Source organism: Epinephelus moara, chromosome 6, assembly GCF_006386435.1.
Source record: "Epinephelus moara isolate mb chromosome 6, YSFRI_EMoa_1.0, whole genome shotgun sequence".
NCBI lineage: Eukaryota > Metazoa > Chordata > Actinopteri > Perciformes > Serranidae > Epinephelus > Epinephelus moara.
In genome coordinates, this window is record NC_065511.1 from 24,149,716 (window position 1) to 24,169,645 (window position 19,930).

The 19,930-nt window shown below is 41.8% G+C and overlaps 1 protein-coding gene across 2 annotated transcripts in view; it reads right to left on the minus strand.

The window, feature by feature from the left end:
- The window catches only part of phldb3 (pleckstrin homology-like domain, family B, member 3), a 42,148-nt gene extending 23,954 nt beyond the window's left edge, over nt 1-18,194 (minus strand). The window contains exons 1-5 of one of the 2 annotated variants that reach the window (XM_050046771.1): nt 17,622-18,194; nt 5,048-5,196; nt 4,715-4,825; nt 3,151-3,285; nt 2,588-2,716 (exon numbers count right to left, since the gene is read on the minus strand). In XM_050046771.1, coding sequence (XP_049902728.1) covers nt 2,588-2,716; nt 3,151-3,285; nt 4,715-4,825; nt 5,048-5,194 — 522 coding nt within the window. In that variant the 5' untranslated portion in view covers nt 5,195-5,196; nt 17,622-18,194. Of the gene's footprint in view, nt 1-2,587; nt 2,717-3,150; nt 3,286-4,714; nt 4,826-5,047; nt 5,197-10,362; nt 10,515-17,621 lie in introns of those variants that run through there. The other variant, XM_050046769.1, reaches the window with a different exon arrangement.
- Between the last annotated feature and the right edge of the window lie 1,736 nt (nt 18,195-19,930).

The window sequence follows — 19,930 nt, forward strand, 5'->3', positions numbered from 1 at the left end:
TAAGGCGGGAGGCACCACTTTATAGGTGGGGTACCCCCAAAGGTGAACGTAGGGGTACAAAAACTGGCCATCAAACGTTCCACATATTGAGTACGGAGGCCTAAGTGTGTCAGGTAATAACAACTGAACCAAATTTTGTGGAATTTTAATATTCAACATTACAAATGTACATGTGACTTGTTGCACACATTACTGCTGTATAACTGACCCTGTTACATTTACAAACAGTAACAGACAGTCCTGCAGAGTATACCTTGAAGGCTTTGACGCAAAAATGAACCTGAATAACATTTTCAAAAACAACAAAAAAACACGTTCAGTATATAAAGGTGCGAGTGCAGGTGAAAATAAAGATAGCCTCTTTGTCTTATAAATGAAACACCTGTGCTCTTGTTCCTGTGCAGTGTGTACCTCAGTTCTGTGTGTGTGTGTGTGTGTGTGTGTGCATGTGTGTAGTTTTTCTCTGTGGCGCAATATGTGACAAACCAGTTTCTAAAAAGATCTCTCCAAATAAATCTGGCATGTCACAACACTGATGCAGCTGGACTGCACCAACACTGCTTTTAAAACGGAAGGAACAATACAAATCCTGTGTGTGTACTGCACCAACACTGCTTTTAAAACGGAAGGAACAATACAAATCCTGTGTGTGTGTGTGTGTGTGCGTGTGCGTGTGCGTGTGCGTGTGCGTGTGCGTGTGCGTGTGTGTGTGTGTATCTTGACACACTGACACTTCAGGTTGAACAGGTACTAAACAATCACACATTGTGCAGCCAAAAGACAAGATTGTGTAAAGGAGTCAGCACTGACGCTAACACACACACTACATCAGACACACACAGTCGTGAGCCGAAACAGCGCACACAGTATCAGTTTCAATTTTAGATTTCGTTTGGATAGCTGCTTTGGGATGGGACTCACCAGAGGCCCCACGATACAATATTACATAGTACTGGAATAACTTTTACTGCCAGTTATTCCCTTTTTTAAAAATACAAATTAACATCCCCAAATGAAAACTCTTACAGCATCTGTTTCATCTAATAGGATACATTTTTCTTTATCTCTATCCAACCTTTTTTTTCCAAGCATAATGTATCTAGTGGACTAAACGAGTAAAAGCTTAATGTCTATGTTAATTTGTATTTCCAATATTAATAATTTTTTATAATAATAAAAAATCAATACTTGGTGTTGATGTATTGATAATTAACATAACAATATTGCCACGCAAAATATCGGGATACTATGATGCTATCGATATATTTCCCCATCCCTGCCAACTACGTTATTTATTACATTTTCTTCCTCAGTGAACGAGTTTATCAAGATTAGATTCTCCACATGACAGTGCATTGATCCAGAAACTGTAAAGTGATATTTGAAATCTACCTAGATTTACCGCCCCGTGGTTGTATGCCTCCGCGCACCAGTCAAGGTTCTCTTATAGTTTACATTCATGTCTGTGAAAACATGAATGCTTCACACACGTTTTCATGCTGACAGCACACACAAATATTTCCATGTCTGTTCCTGAGATATGACGTTGAGTAATGGACAGAAAAGAGCTCTGCAGAACATTATGATGTCACAGTGAAATTGACCTTTGACCTTTTGGGTGTAAAATGTCATTATTTTATCCTATTAGACATTTGTGTGATTTTTTTGTCATAATAATTATCATAGGAATTTTTGAGTTATGGCCAAAAACAAACATATGACATCAGTTGGAACAAAGGATTTCATTGGTCAAACATACTGTGTATTTCGACAGGCAGAAATACGCTGAAATTAAGGACCGTCTCAATATTTTTTCCCCCGCATGAACATTCTGCAGGGGTGTGCAAGCATTCATAAGAACCCACAAAATCAGTTTTTATACATTTGTAAGACAAAAATCTGAACTTGGTGTAAAAACTGCTTTTATGTCTGACTTAATTAAATCCAAACTAACCCTTTAAAACACCAAAGTCACACAATAATACACACTAACCAACTAATCAAGGCAGCAGTAGGCCAGCAGCTCCCATGTTCTGCGAGGTCAAATTACTGTTTTTGTCAAAGGAGTCTGGTGGCTTTGAAGAGAGCATCGATAACGGCTACAGTTCCCCGTCAGAAAGGGCTGTCTGTCAGCGAGGTAAAGTGGTGGAAATATATTCTGAATATAGTCTACACTTAAACTGTAATTGCTTTTTTAGGTGGCTAAAATACATTGTTGCACCACTTAGCTTCTGTGGCGGTAGTCCTGTCCTCTTCTTCAAACTGGGAATGGATAACTACCTCGTACGACCCCACTTCAAAAAATTCAGACTACCCCTTTAAGTTCAGACTACTGCTGTGCTGACAGTGATAAGAAAATGTTACTGAGTATGATCTAGTAAGACTGCTGTTGTGACTTTTACGTAAGAGTGACCAGGAGTTTATTCAGACATGAGGCCAACATGTTGAATCATCACATCTAAGAAACTAGTCTGAAAAAGAAGGAGCTACATTTTTGAATATGTTTCAGACATCATCATCAATTTATTGCAAAAGCCACTTTTTCCATTGCTTCATTCATGAGGCCGCGTGCAGCTCAGACGCTCACCTGCTGCAGCTGCAGAGTCAGCTGTTCTCTCTGGCTCTCTGGCTGACTGGGGATCAGTTTCTCCTTCTCCTCACATCTCCCCTTCAGTTCCTCTACCCTGCGTCGTTCCTCCTCCAGCCTCTCTCGCTCCTGCGGTTACAGACAGTGAGGTAAGGGTACAGTCATCGCCTTACTTTTAAAAGCAAAACTGTTTTTCTCACACAAGAACAAATCGATTTCTCAACCATGTTTACAGAGTTCGCTGTGAGTGACTTCAGACACCCAACTTCAAACCAGATCTATTCCAACAGTCATTGCATGGGAATTGAGTTATCATTGACCTGATCTTGTGTTGATGTTAGTGGACCATTACTGAGCCCACGTATCTCTGCGTGTGAAATCCCTTGAGCCAACTTTTTCTGTTTTGATTGTGACACTATAATAAGCCATATAAATCAACACTATCAGTCTGTTGGTCATTATCATGACAGAAGAAAACAATCATGGCATAAAACATCACAAATGCAACACACATATGTGAGCAATAAAAAAACAAACATGAATATCAATCTGACACATGATACCTTTTGTCTGTCGGTGTGCCTGTGCTTCTTCTGTCTGGCCTCCTGCTGTAGAGCCTGCAGCTTCTGTGTGTGTCTGTGCAGCTGGTCCTTCTCCGTCTGCAGCTCTCCCTGCAGCAGGGCGATCTCCAGCTGCAGCTGAAAGGACAGGAGACGCCACCGTGCTGAATCATACTGACCAGAGCTTGAGCAAGTCACAGATATGCATTCCTCTACCGTGACTGTGTTGATGTCTGGAGACGGCTCGGAGATTCAAATGTGCAGCAGAGACACAATTGAAAATCATTGAAGTGTTTCCTTGGAAACTCTGTTTTGGTTGTTCATTTGTTGCAGCACTCATAGTGAGTCAAAACCTTTAATGAGACCTGCTGTGTGACAGATAGTGAAGACTACATATTCTTTAATTCATTCCAGAGCTGCAACTGCAAGTATTGCAGCAATATGTAGCGTTTCATCTGCAGACTTTTTCTCGATTGATTGAATAATTCTAAAGTCTACGAAATGTCAAAGAATTGTGAAAACGGCCCCTGCTAAGAACTTTAAAATAGCTTTTTTTTGTCAGAACAACTTTTAAAATTCCAGAGAGAAGCAGACAGAGGGGTCTACAGTCTGTGTTTGAAGGATATATCCAGGATGTCAAACTGACTCAGCAGCAACAACAGGTTAAAAAGACAAAGATAGTTAGAAGCTAAAGCCGAACTATAGGCTACAGATCACAGTGTAAAAGTGAACCACCACATCACTGCTGATGGCCACACAAGACAATGAATATGAAGGGAAACTTTGCTGATATTGAACCAGCTGTGTGGCATTGCAGTGTGTGCAGATGAACAGTGTTTGGCTTCCAACCATGCCACTGCCAGCATCCGGGATCTCCTGGGAAAGTCAAACAACGTTCATCTGTGCACAATGCAATGACACACTCTGGTTGAATATCAGCAAAGTTTCCCTGCTTCCCTTCACTGGTTCCTGTACAGCAGGGTCGGTCTTTGTTTCACTGTTATAATCATTAAAAAGCAAAAGCAGCATGTGTATACATTCAGTAGGCTATATCTTCAGTAGCTAGCTAGCTAACCCTACACTTTTCAGGGTTTGATTTTGGTTTTGGAACAGGGAAGAAACGTATATCTTTTTCCAACCTCTCCAGGTAACGAGTATCATTAATACACGACGTGCCCCAGGCACAACATTTAGCTCCAAATCCACAAAACCAGCCTGAAAATGAAGGAAATCTGAAACGACTGCATTAGACTCAATGGAGCACAGCTGTGTTGTTGTTGGACCCTGGTCTGAGTTGCCAGATGCTACGTTATGATTGGTCAGTCTGCATCTGGGGGAAGGACTTAGCGAAGGGTCAATTATTGAAACTGTTTAAATTATATTGAAAATTGTTGCCAATTAATTTTCTCGAAGACGATTATTCTGTGTCAGCGCTAGTTCTTTGAGTGGTCTGCTACACATTTTACTGCTCACTGAACTAAATCCCTTGGATTTCTTGAATGTGATCAGACAAGTGGATGTTTGTGTGCCTGTCTATGATTCGTCCAAAATCATCCAACATGCTCACCTCAATCTTCAGCTCCTCCTTCTGTTGGTCGATCTCTGTGATTCGCTGTTGGAGCATTGAGGGCGATGACAGGACCCTCAGTGAGCCCACCTCCAGCTTTTTAATGCAGGACTGACAGACAGAGAGGAAGAAAAGTAGACAGTCACCACATGCAAGCTCTAAAACACTTTTGTCCGGTCATGTGAGATGATTCATTGGTTTAACTGCATGGAGCGAGACACTTCTTTCTTGTCACATACAGGAACTACAGAGGATGAGTTCACGTTCCACTACCCCATTCTTTGACATAAAACAGCCACATTACTGCATCACCATCATCTCACTCACACTTACCCTCTCACTCTCTGTGCTACTACTCTCTGTGTCCGACTCCGCCCCAGAGGAGGCGGGGCTATGACCTCCAGCCACTCTGGTGATCCACGGCGGCCGCAGCCCTTGCTGCCACGGGCTCCTGCTGCTCTCCATGTTATGTTGGGGCATTTCTAAAGGCAGAGACAGAGGGAGGCAGTTAACAAGAGCTACTTACTTTGGTGAGTATTGTGGTAATCTAATCTGCTGCACGGTTGAAGGCGTAACAGGGATCAGGTGACAGTTCACAGAGGGGATTTCACAGCTGAGTAGTACTGCATAAGCACTTTAAAACACAGAAATCCCCCCCGGCTTCCAGAAAACAGTGTGTGATGAAGAAAACACCTTACGGTGATGAGGAAGCAATAGTGAAAGAGAGGGGAGAGTTCAGGATGTGGGTGATGGTTTGTGGTTGTGTTTCAGGGACTCCATTCTCTCATGAAGGACTCTGGTGTGTGTGTGTGTGTGGACACAAGAGTGATAGATAACAGTTGTTTCCATTGAAGGCTTTTGACGTGCATCAGCAGCGACACAGTCTATGAATGGAGCCAGAACAATCGCCTAAGGAACTAGAGAAACCGCCCACAAAAATGTTTGAGCACATCAGAGTAGACTTTGAAGTACTTTCATGTTCTACTTTTTGTTCTGTCTGTCACATTCATGTGCATAAACCAGAGCACATATCATTGTATAGTGTTTACACTGTCCTGCATCAAAGTGCTTCCCAACATGAGGGTATATTCTAACCTAAAGGCCTATATTATTCTGGTCTCTTTACTTTATTTTGCCCTTTGGTGCTCCACTGTGTGGTCTCTCTTTACACAAAAAACAACAGAAAAATGCACACATGCACAGACAGAAACCAATTTGTGGGAAAATACTCTTGATTCCTATTGTCCAACCTTTTCCCACCATCTACCCTCGCCCTCTGTGCCCTGCCTCTCTGCCTGTATCCAGACCTTATTAGGCTGCAGGGAATGCAGGCGGAGGGGAAGCTCAGAGATAAATATACAGCTGAGATATGAGTGAGGGCTTCCAAACAACGCCTGGCACACTGACATAGAGAAGGAGATTGGAGAGGAGAAGGCCTAGACCAGTGGGTCGCGGTCCAAAAGTGGGTCATGGGTCCATTCTGAATGGACTGCATGTGACTTGCAAACATGTCACGTTTGTAAAGCGGAAAAAAACACTTAAGTCCATTGAATTCCCAGCATAGAGCTTTTAATTTGAAGTGCCATTTCCTGCTGTAGAGTGACTAACAGACAGCTACTTGACAGAGACAAACTAGCTCAACGACATGGCTAAACGCAAGTATGAAGCATACTGTATTAAACTGGACCTTGAACTAATGACCAAAGGAGAAATCTGGACCCCAGAGCTGGACCAGCTGGGAACCACTGATCTAGACAGACAGAGATATGAGAACGGCAGGAAGTGGACGGTTAAATGTCAAAATGGCAGTGTCTTAATCTGATGCATCAAATGTGCAAGATGCAGCCTCACAGAGGTGTCCATGGATAAAGATTTATGTTCTCCAAGTAAAAATATAAATATTTCACACCATGAGGATATTTGTATGGGTATAACTCCAACTTCATGTCACTGGTGAAGTATCATGTTTACTGGTTGATCATTAATATCTATAACCTTGTGAATAAAAGTGAAATCGGCACCTTTAAAATGAGTGTGAGACAATTGTTTGTGAAATAGCTACCTTTATAAGATATTGTCTGTGTGGTGGGATTACAAAAATAAAGAAGTTTATTTTTTTGATCTTACTTATCTGATCTGATCCTAATGAGTCCTTCATGGAAGGAAAGTTCCACTCGATGACTAATAAAACAAACCAAGACAAAGACAGGGTCTCATGACATGGAAGCTACTAAAAAAGACTTAATTTTCCATAGAAAAAAATAGGTCTATATTTTAATAGGGAAAGCACTAACACCCAATATGAAGAGATTTGCCTGATGTGGCCATAGAGCAATGGTTAACACTTGTACTGACTCATCATTTTTTGGTTTAACAGATTTCCACAGAAAAATACCTAAATTCCTCATCAAAACGTTCAAAGAGATACAGAGAATTTAGCTGGAAAAACTTGATCCACTTCTTCGTCACACCCAACATTAAGGGCCACCTATCCCAGTCACAACAGCAGTGTTGGACACATCCCACATTTTTTGGACATGTCCAGAAATTCAAATATTTTGGATATAAATATTAGTTAGTTAAACAGTTATAAAAAAAGATCTTGGGATATGAAATACCTACTGATATTAAGGTCCTGTATTTGGTACAATGAGGAAGAATATAATAAATGCAAAAGACTGGTATCTGTCTCCTAATCAAGGAGATCTTTATAGTGGAAAAGATGACTTTCCCTGAGGTCTAGAGGAGCAATATTCCCCAGAATATGGAAGAAGTGGACTGTCTTTATTTCTTTATTTCTTTATTGACGCAGCTTTACCTTGAATGTCTGGACAATAAAAGGACATTTAACACGTGGACTCATGATAACTTAAAGGGAAACTCCTCTTTTCCAAAAGAGGAGGAATGGCTGCTGGAAGGCTTTAGCTCTGGAGATTGGTGGTGTAACGTTACCTGTGAATGCTGTACCCCAATGCCCACAGAAGACGAATACCTCTGTTGCAAGGAATGGGACCGGTTGCAGCCTTAGCTAAATGGTAAACAACAAACATGGCACCACACCGGTAAGGTAAGACAACACGTTTACATGTCGTTTTCTATATGTTCTCTGACATTTATCCTAACGATATGAGGCGGTCTTTGTGGAGAAAAAGCTTGTTTAGTGGACTAACTTTGCACTTGAAGGGATGCCCGTTCAATTACATTTTAACAGGTCTGATGCTACGGCTGTATCTAGGCTAACGGCTAACATGCTAACTATTATTTCTATGTCACTAGTCACTTGAAACAATTTAGGACGATAGGAGACGGGTTGAAATAAACCGAAATTTCCCTTTAACTGGTGTGCCCCCACACGATGTTCTCTATGGTGTTTATGCGTCGTCTTAACATTTAAAAATACTTTAAATAGTTATTTAAAAAGGGTTGAAATACACAACTATAATTACCGCCTCACAGTTGTCCACCAACCAGTCAAGTTACAATTTATATCCATGTCTGTCCAGACTCATATGTAGTCCTGACTGTTGACAGTGTTTTAAAATATGGACATTGCTGTAAAGAAGCGACAAATCCATCCACGATGCTTCACACATATCGTCAACCCAGCAGCACAGACGTTCTATACTGAACCATCAGCACAGTTCCAAGGTGGACACTCAAGATTAGTGTCACCAATTCTAACCAAATGTCTCCCACTCTGTTCCTGACTTATGACTTGAATAAAGGCCAGAAAAGTGTTTTCTGCAAAATATTATGATGTCACAGTGAAGCTGACCTTTGACCTTTTGGACATAAAATGTCATCACTTAATCATTATGTCCTGTTTGACATTTGTGGGAAGTTTTGTCATCATTAGCAGAGAAATTCTTGACTAAAGTCCAAAAGGGTGTTGTGTGGTTGTGTGAGGTCACAGTAACCTTGAACTCTGACCATCGAAAATCTAAAATCAGCACATCCTCAGTCCCAAGTGGACGATTCTGCCAAATTTGAGGATATTCCCTTAAACAGTTCTTGAGATATCGCATTCATGAGAAAGGGATGGACAGACGGGTGTCTGAAACCCAAAAACACAATGCTTTTGGCCACTGTTGTCTCCAGCATTGAGGCAAAAAAAATGCAGATTTTATGTCTTTCTGCAGCAAGACGATACTGTCAACAGCAGTTTACAGTAAACCGGGTTATTTCACAGCTCAGACTATGCTTCCAGTCAAAGAAAAAAACAGGGTAAAAATAATCTCTTTGATCGGACATTGCCAGTTAATCAATAACAGTGTTTTAAAGAAGTATTTTCTCTGTTAAGGGTCATTTCTAATTAGCTGGCAGATTGTCAGATTTGTGTTATAGTCATATTGCTAAGAGGGATAATTTGATTCTACAATAATTATTGAAAGACAGTCACCAGTAAAAAAAAGAACACTATCAGTGGGGCGCCGGTGGCTTAGTTGTAGAGCAGGCGCCCAATGTACAAGGCTGTTGCCGCAGCGGCCCAGGTTCGACTCCAGCCTGTGGCCCATTGCTGCATGTCACTCCCTCTCTCTGTCCCCCTTTCACGCTTGTCTGTCCTATCCATTAAGGGCTAAAAAGCCCCAAAAAATATCTTTAGGAAAAAAAAAAAAAAAAAAAAACACTATCAGTGTCACTGTAAAAGAAAAAACAACCCTAAAATGTCAAACAGCTAAATTAACTAATGCCGTTTTTACTGCATAATGAAGTTCTTTAAGTTTACTGAGTGTTATAAAAGATATGGTTTGTAACAAAGTCGACAAACACACAGCAGCATGTTCATGTGTAAAATGTTGAACTAGCAGAAAGCAGAAGAGTTCAGAGGTCTGCAGTAAAAGAAAATGTGCACCTCAGCTCCAGTATCTGAGGGAACATGTTACTATATATTACTGTATCAATCATTTGTCCCACTACTAGTAATTCCTACTGTGCTCTCCGACCTTCTACAGTCCAGTAAAAGCTGTTAACCTCTGGGGAAAACAAGGCAGGGAGAGCTCCACACCGAGTTACATTATTATCCAAACAAACACCAGTGCAAGAGTTCGCTATCTGACCTCCAGCTAAAGTCCACTCAGATACACTATCAACCCCGCGGAGCTGAGAGAGAGAAAGAGGCATTCAGGAGTGAAGTCCATGCTTTCATGTTAACACAGTGATTTGTCAATTGCAACAAACAAAAGACTAAATAAACACAATGCACTGAAACAACACGAGATGGTGAGACAGTAGGAGACAGTGAGACAGGCACCGAGTATGGATAGAAAGTAAACACATGCAGGAAACTAAAAAAAGAGGGCAAAGTTCAGCCTGAGCATCAGATCAAAGAACAAAACACAGTTTTGTGCCCAAAATAATTGGACTTGATTGCGGGGAGGGGAGCGCCTCTGGAGAATAAGAAGAGGGAGTGAATACAGTGTGCATGTGTCTGTGCTTGTGTTTCTGTGTGAGTTATGTAAAGACTACAGAGGTAGCACGGGGAAAAAAACGCTAAACTCTCAAACAGAAACCTGGAAGAGTTCAGCACTCTGTGTATCAGCCTGCAACGCTAATCATCGACCACAGAACAGCAATAACTGGCAACAGCTGACTCACCATAACACACACATGCACAAACACACACACAATCAGACCAGTGTGAGACTTACGTATGTTCAACAGCAGAATACTCCTCGTGTCATATTGTCTCACCATGTTCTCAAATCAGCAAAGTCTTATCACTCTCTTTCACTCTGAGGCTTTGCTGAAGTTTCAGCCATGTTTGATGTAAAAAAAAATCCAGACAGAAGTCAGTCAGCAGCAGGACACCGTGTGTCCTGCTGCATGAGAAAAGTAAATTTAGTAAAGGAAATCCCGCCTTCTACAGAGACAGCAGTCACATACAGACACACTGATGGACTTTATCCAGAACATTCAATTAGCTGTCATGTTTGTTACTTGAAGAGCTGAGAGGTAGACAAAATAAGACTTTTCAATAATCATCTATAACTCTGGAAGCACATACACTAGATGATGATGATGATGATGATGATGATGATGATGATGATGATGACGACATTTGAAGATATTACAGCACACCCATATGACATACAGCAATGAAATCAGTTGGCATGTCATGAGAGGAAATATGTTCAACATTAAAATATATCTCGTCTTAATGAGAGACTTTTGAAACTGAGCTGTTTTTTCTCCTTTAGCCTGGCAGCAATATCCTTTAGTAAATCCCCAGTTTGTGACAGTTGTTATTATTACAAAATGTTTGCTTTTTAGAAAGGAGGAAACTAGTGCTACTACTACAGGTTCAGAGGTTGTCTGCACACAGCTCTCAACATGGAGGGGGCAGCTAGCAGCCAACAGTGCTAACAGCAAAACAGTACTGTAGGACCTGAGCCTATTACCTGCAGCTACATGGATGTTTCACCCGGCCTGACCTGGCTGACGCACTTTGCACGGTAAGTGCCACAGCCTCCTTGGTTGCGTTGTGTACGTAAAATAAACTGCAGGTTCCAGTAGCCAAACAATCATGGTGTTTAACACAGGTTGAATAAACGTCTTCCGAGCCGAAAACACAGCTTTCAGCACGTAGCACACTGTATCAAACCGCAGTGGTCGAAAACCTTTTGCTCTTGCGGGATGAAACACCTGACGGCTTCCTATGTTTATACACTAATGCTCGAAATATCCATACAGTGCCACCCAGTGTACATACATTGTAAATACAATTCATATCTGCTGAGTGAAATGACATATTTGGCTCTTACAATTTCTAACAACAGCAACAGTGGTAACAGAGCTAATGGTGATACCCTTTGGGGGTCAGGGACGGTGGGTGCTATCTTTCATGATGACAGCATCCCAATATCAATACACAGCAGCAGTGTTTAGTTAGCTATCCAGTGGGACACACACATAGGGACTCAGATGCACCAATGTGCACGAGCAGCCGCACTGTCTACCACAATACTGCACAGAGAAGCTTGGATTACAACAAGCACGATGACGGAACAGGACATCACTCTCTGCTCAGGATGCCATTACTCCACTAGGCCAGTGGATTTCAAACTTTTTGTGCCCGGGGCACACCAAAGCTGAAGCCAAAATCTCAAATATCCGTGCACAGTAGCTTCTATAACATGTGTTATCACTCTTATTACAGCATAAGACAATAAAAATAAGAAAAAATAAGACAGGTAGCTGGATTGGCATCACGGCACACCACTCAAGAACCACTGCACTAGGCTCTATCTTTACATAGCAAATCGTGGTTTGCTGCTATATTAATGTTTTGAATGTCATAAAGAGCTCCTTTAAGATCAGTTACTCCATGCATTCTTCTTCGCTGTCAAAACCTAGGGCCTATATTACCCACAATACAACTTGTCTGCCAGCAGTTCAGTCAGAGATGAGGCTGTGTTTGTAGCGGTTAATGCAACCTTAAGATGCTATCCTCAAGCAGAGGTGAAGGGCGGGCTTTATCATTTTCAAACTTTAAGTCTTCAGATCCAACCAACGCTGACTTGAGTGACATCACTTGATGCAATTTATCAGACGTCACGCAGCTCCTTCTAGAGCCGAAAAAGGCTTGAAACAACTTTAATCACTAGTACTCCCAAAGACCTGTAAATAGATTTTGATGGGTGAAATCTGTGGATTACTCCTCCACAGCTACAGAAGACATCATGAGCTAAACTTCCTGTGTAAAACCAGGGGAGTGGCCCTTCAATATGTGTTGTAATGTCCCTCTGTTCCACTGTACTACCGTCTTTTGATTATGTTAGTATGTTGTCAGTATGTCTGCCTCACTGGTGCTAAGTATATTTAAAGTTAAACACTAATCTGTTCCTGGTAATGAAAACAGCATACTGTAGCTCCCACACGATGACAGTAACCACACAGTAGCACCCTGAAATGACCCCGTCCCTGTCGGGACCCCCCCGTTGGCGAGTGGCTCAAAGGAAAAGTGGGGCTAAGCATAGTGTACACAAAACCATAAAGTCAACACTGACAACAGCTATATTCCACCGGCAACACACAGGACAATGGAGCTCTGACAGTGGCATGCTCTGTGTGGGTGTGAATGTCGATTACAGCCTGTCAGTATGCGCTCAATGCCAGGGCAGTATGGGGAAAACATGTCACACATGGAGCATGTGAGCAAAAGTGCCCTGTGAGAAGGGGGGCAGTGCATGCTGCTGAATTAATCCACAGAGGTCGGCCTTAGCTGCTCTCAGACCACATAAATCGATGGCTAAACTTACAATTTAATAGATATCAATGGAGTTTCTTTATAGAATTAAATAAAGCAATAATGTGGCAACAAGTAGGTCTGAGTGACGCAGATGGACCGACCCAGTTTTGACTGGAACGAATAGTGCAAACAGCAGACAGGTGATGTTAGTTCTGTGGGCTGACGCAGAATTTCCAATTTAGCACAATATGAGAAAGGCTATTTGTTTTCCATTAAATCCAGCACACTGTATATGACTTGTACTTGCTTTATTCATTTGGTAAAACACATACAAGCAAACAACTCCTATATGGATTTTGCCTGATGAAGGTCTAAGGACAGAAAGTGACCTACAGAGTGCAGGGATATATTGGCTCGTTCACAGTCAGGATTTATGACCCTACACGTCTGTCTATAAGATTGCAAACAGTGCAGTTAAGGGCTGGGTATCGCCACTGATTTCCTGAATCGATTCAATTTTGATTCACAGGGTCCTCAGTCGATTCAATTTCTGATTCAATACGATTCGATCCGATATCCATTGAGGATATTTCAGTTACAATACCAAGTTTTGCTAGAATGTGACAGTGATTCTCAGAGAACTAATACTGTACATTTTACAATAGGAATTTTAGGAATTATTGACAAAAAAAGAATAACAACTGCTGCAACATGATAATAAATTACACCAAAACGTAATAAAAGTAAGCTTACAGTTACAGATAAAAGAATCGGTAATGTCGGAGCTTCTCAAGACCTGGGTTGGTAATAATTTAGTGCCGCAGCCTGTTTACTACCCACGAGATTAAAGTGGTTAAAGCTTCACACATCTATGGGAAAAAGTGTATATTAAAAAATCAATCTTGGAATTTATGAATCCATATGGGGTCATTCAAATGGAGATCGATTTGAATCAGATAAATCGATCACTTTCACCCAGCCCTAGTGCAACTGAATAAATCTTGCGCTGACCAAATCCAAACCCTCTCCTGGTTGCAGACCTTGAAAGGACTGAAAAATAAAACTCTAAACCTCCACTTCACCTGACTGTCATGTTGACAGACTCAAATATTTTCAGAGGATTAGCAGGTTGTGAAATCAGTCCTGCTCACCACAGCATGCATTCATTCTACTGTACTCTACAAGTGCTGCATTGACTTGATCACAGTGGCATGACACAGAGCAGAGGGGCATCTACGATCCAGATGATAAAATGCCTCTTTAGCTACTGTAAGCAGTGTCCTCTCATCTGCAGCAGGCTTTAGACCAAAACCAGCTATTATGTCTTGTGAACTACAGTACTAGGAAGTCACATATTCTTTTTTATTGGCCACAATTACAGGCTGTGGCTTCAACCAAACAGTCCAAATCTCCAGTCTTTAAAACTCTGTCTTCAATAGCAGGGCTGACATCATTACATTAGTATCTCATGCTCACAATGTTTCCACAGAGCATAAGTAATTTTCCTGTTTTTATTATCAAAACTTAGACACTGAAGTCCCTATTTTTTTGCCACTTCCTTGCTCTGGCCTGGCCACGCTTTGGCTCAAACCAAAGAAAAATCACATAATGTCTTGCTTTCTTTTTATAAGACTGAAATTTCGTTGGAAAACCTTCTGCTTTTGTTACAGAACACTAATTGGTTTATTCTAGATTGTAAGAAAGGGGAAATAATGGCTGCAACAGCTACGCCTCTGCATGTGTGTATTACGTCAACCTTTACACATTAAAATGTTGCACGAGTCCTGCTTCCTTAAATAGGATAAGATCTTGACATTTTTATGGACCTCACATTAGGGGAAAGAGCACGCTGTCATTTGACAGATGAAACGCTGTGGGCTACCCAGCAGCGACCTCTGGACCTGCTGCATGTGGATCCTGCTGGCTTGGCACCAAGGACCAGGAAGCTGTCGTCACAGGACAAGTTCGTGAGCAGGAAAAGCAGGTGAGAGGAGGGAGTTTTGGCTGTCGCCCAACTGTCACTGCGAGAAGTGACAAACCCGGCCTGACACCTGGGTGGCAACACATTTGACAAAACAACTGATGCAGACAGACGCTCAGTGTCACATGCAAGAAAATACCAACAACATATGCTTATGTGCTCTGAATCAACCTGCTAACTAACTGTATATGACAGTGACTATTAAAGGAAAACAATCTACAACACTTACAAGCACTTCAGTTTAAGAAAGAAGCTGTTGGTACTGGGCTACTGGACAGTTCTGGGCTCATTTTGTTGTTTTGTGGTGTATTTTTCTACATTCCAGTGGAAAATTGGTTGATGAAGTGATGCCAGAGTAAAATGTTGTGCTGTGACTACAATAGCTGCTTTATGTGTAGAAGATTTTTCAGCAATATCGATCATCAGTTGTACACTTCAGGACATTCCAGCTCCAGCACCACAAATAGCAAAGCCAAATACCCACATTTCTTTATCAGTGCCAAAATAATACTTTTCAATACCATGCTCTGCAGGGTTTAAACTCTCTCTATGATTCAACAAACAAAGCCAACTTTCTCAAATGTTAAATCCTGTTTGGACATGAGCAGCCATACCAGAACTTTGCGTGAACAATATGTAAGGTCATCTAAAATGTCAAACAAAACAAAACAAAAAAATCAGGATTCAAAGCAGGTGCTGTTTCATCGAAGAAATAAGAAAACACCAGACCAGACATTTGATGCCAGCTTTCAGTAGAGTTTGACACTCTGGGCTATGGGCAAATCCAGTTAAATGGTCTATAAAAACAAAATTAAAAAAAGCCCTGAGATTGGATATCTATCCCTAATTCGGGGAGCCTCATGTGACCACAATCAAACGCTGCCACAGCATATCTCACATTAAATGGTGCAAATCAACATCTTGTCCCACTTCAGTGTTTTATTCTCACTTTAAACAACATGCAGCGAGTCAGATGTGGGAAACAAAATGAAGCAAAGCAGGGCATCAAAAATTAAAAAAGACAATGCTTCTTCACAAAGTGGCTCCTGAAATGTACCGCGGAAGATTATAACTTTGCAAATAGCAATTCATCAGAAGCAATGATAGTAAGAAGGCTAGAAATACCAATCATTCATGAAAGCCCTACATAGCCTGGGACTGAGCTACATTGCTAACTCCATTGTTAACTATTTGCCTCCAAGAACACTGTGAAAATCAGCTGCTGGTTTATTGGAGGTTCCAGCAACAGCCAGAAGAAGAACAAGGATTGCAACCTTTGTCAATTTCCATTCCATCAATTGCTTTGTCTTTTTTTATGTCCATTATGTCTACTTTCATGTGCTTCAGTGCTTATACTACCCTTATACTACTTTGTGCTGCATTTCTTGTATAAAAGGTGCTATATAAATAAAGTTTACTATCATTATTATTATTATTATTAGCATCTGACCATTTGCTGCTCTCCTCAGCTTTATATCATTAACTGTCTTTTTGTTTTACACTGCTGGTCGCACTAAAGACGCAACTCAAAGAAGCTTTGGGACACTGTGATGGGAGATTATCAGAGGAAAAGTGATACACTGACTCAAAAATGAAAAGCCATTTCAGGGTTTTGTGCATACTGGCTAAGTGTCATGGATTACTGGGAAACTGGGAGAGCCATTATTGATGTTATTAGTAACATCAGCTATGAAAAAGGCCTCATTAGCTGCAGTGCTACTCAAATGCACTGAGCATCACTGAAAGGTGTGAGAAAGTTCCTTAAAGCCTTATGTACATCTACCTGTAGGCTTTAATTAGGCTTTTAACGTTAGAAAATGTCACAGATAGAAAAAGCAAATGCATAAATTCATTTACATTGTGAGAAAATCTCTTGGGGCACTGATCAAATCCCCATCCTGCTACGTGTGTAACTCCTGGTGTTAGCACCAGTTCAACCGCACTGACAAGAGATTCCTCCAGCCTGAGTAAATCTATGGGAATTGTGATGCAAGAAAAGAGTGATCCATTAATGACAGCCTGGGATGCAGGGCTCAGACACAGATTTGTCCAAGGCCAGTCAAAACAAGGTGAGTGTGTGTGTGTGTGACACAGACAACAACTACAGGCAGAACTCCCCTGACTGGAAACCCTCCCGACCCAAGGCAATCTCTCCTCACAATCCACCCTGAACCTACACTCCCACCCACTGTGTTTACCCTGCGTGCTGATGGAAGGATAAAAGCGAAGATATCTCAGGGTCATTGAAAACAAAGGGGGAATTTATGTAAGCCAGAGTTATTGTCATGGGATAGGAGTTTGACAGGGGAGCAGCAGTTTAGCTCGGAGAAAGTTACAGTGATGAATCCACAGATAAGGAGTGAATAATGTTTATTATTCAGGTCTGTGTAGGCTAAAAAAAAAGGCAAACAGTGAATGTGAATCAATGTGCAGTCACAGCAAAAGTTTCAAACATGCAGGTAGTTTTGCTTTGTGAATGCAGTCTACATCAGGAAGCTGCATTAATTCCTCTTTTGTTGTGGGTGCACAGGGATTAAAAGTAGATGTTGGTGTAGTCTGCAGCAGACAGGGACTCCTAACTTTCCCAAGTCAGTGACACATATTGAAACATTTTGTCTGTGTGGGACTTTACAACAGGAACTACACGAGCTTTGTGTGAGTTTTGTGAAGGTGGAAGAAGTCATTTCTGCTGACATGGTAAAAAGAAAACAGGAATTAAAGCAAACAGTGTGTCTTACCTGGAAAACGTGCTCCAACTTAAACAGCAACAGTTGTGTCTCCTCCGGTGTGTAACATAGTGGTAGAGCCGGGTGAAATTAAATAGAGGGTTAAAAAAAACAAGCGAAACGTCACTTCGGCAAACTTTTAAAGCGCTTTCACTTTCACACACACACTCCAGCACCGAGTTAAGCTCCTCCGAGCTCACCGACTGTTTGCTGTGAACTCACACACACGTTATTTCTCCGCTGGGTTGTTTTATGTCCACCTGGTGTGATTGAATCCCTCCCCGGGAGGAAAGTGACGGCGCGGTGTTTGTGTCGGCGTCAACAGGTGAGACTGGACTGAGCGCACGCGGAGCAGGGCGACGACGGAGGCGGGGGCCGACTATTAACAGTGTTTGATGTTGGAGGCGTCAATGAAAGAAAATACCGTGTCCACGTTGAGTAAACGCAAACTTCACTTCACCGCCGGTTCCTGCGCTGTACAAACAGCCACAGCCCCGTTCAAGTCCTGCACCGAAATGGGACTTCTATTCTGGGAACTGACAGGGCTTTCTCATTGTGGAGTGGCTCAGCTAAAGAGGCATCCAGGCACACTGCCAGTGCGCTGTGGAGTAAAAGGCCACTTAAATACTTTTCATGACAAGCTCCCATGGGAATGCTTTAATATCATAGTGATGTAGTGGGAGACTGAACTTATAGGTCAGAGTAGACCAGGAGAACTCGAGGTCAGTGCCATTACTTTTAATGTTTTCACATGTTAAGACAACAAAAGTCAGTTGGTACAATCCTAAACTGTCAGTGACCACACATAGGTGAAGAATCCCATCACATGGGTTTAGGGTGTTTCACACATAGACCTTTTTAAACACACCAAACTCAGTCCTCTTAGGATGCATTCACACTGCCACTATTTGGTCCGCTTTGGACAAACCCTGATCCGCTTCCATGGATGGTTGGGTTCGTTTGGAGTGGTGTGAACGCTCATTCGAACTCTGGTGCGGACCAAACGAGTGAACCCTAGTCCGCTTGAAAACTGGGGGTCTTGGTTCACTTGCAAGTGAACCCTGGTGCGGTTCACTTACAGTCGGAAATGCAAACAGACTATCCAGCTTACCAAAGACAGGAAGTGATCCAAAGTGAGGAAGTGACGTAAAGCACAGTGCATTCTGGGTAGAAAAAAAACAAAGCCAACAGCGCAAACCAGGAGAAGCAGAGGTAAAAAAAAAAGAAAAGAAAAAGTTGGAAAATGTCTCGTGGTGACTAAGCCGGCTGAAGGAGATGGATTTCCGTTTTCGGTCCTGGCCAATGAGCTGTGTTTTCTTCTTCCTCGTGCCTTTTTTCCTTCCTGGTCAGTGGTCGTTTCGGGCAATACCGCCCCCAAACGAGCAGCTGTTGCAACAGCGTGATGTTGGTCCGCTTTAAAAAGTGCAGTGTGAAAGTGAACCGACCCAAATAAAGTTGTGACATTTTTTGGCATTCCCCGCCCAATCAAACCAAGTCCCCCAGTGCAGTGTGCCAAAAAGTGGACCAACAGAAAAGGGACTCAGTTCTTTTTGTGTTCACACTGTCAGTTCATTTGAAAGAGGACTCAGTTCTCTTTCTGGTCAACTTCAGCTCTGATTGGGCCTCAGTCCTCTTCCTGTTGACACTGTAGCCTATATATGATCTCTATTGACGTACTTCTTTTTTTTTTAACTTTGACATGACCCTGCAGTGCGGTCATTAAGCCTCTCGCTTTCAGATGAACTTAAAATTGGAGGAAAACCTTCGTGTTTCTCTGTGCTGTAGACTGTTGCCATTTGATGTATTCTGCATTCCACATCTGTAGACGTGCAGTATCTTCTGTGGATCAAATTACTCCTGGTCCTGCGTCCTTGCCGGCGTTACAGGCCGATGTGGTTTCGTCTGTTTTTTCAGGCGTCAAAGTGCAATAGCATGATATTTAGAGGGCCACTTTGGGAGGTGGTCTGAGTTCGGTTCACTTTAGAGGGGGCTGAGTCCTCTTCGAGTCTTAACATATGCGCAAAAAATGCTGAGTCACTGCTCTGTGTCCAAGTGTGAAAACACCCTTGATATCAGTAGTGTATGAAGTAGTCTACTCGGATCTTTTACTTAAGTAAATGTAGCAGTAACACGGTGTTGAAATAATTTTACAAGTAAAAGTTTTGAATTTAAAATTTTGCAGAAGCACAGATGTATAGAATCAAAATGTACTTAAAGGTTCAGTTTGCACAATTTAGGGGGCTATATTGGCAAAAAGGGAAATAATATAACTTTAAAAAGTAGGTTTTTTCAGTGTATAATCACCTGAAAATAAACATCTT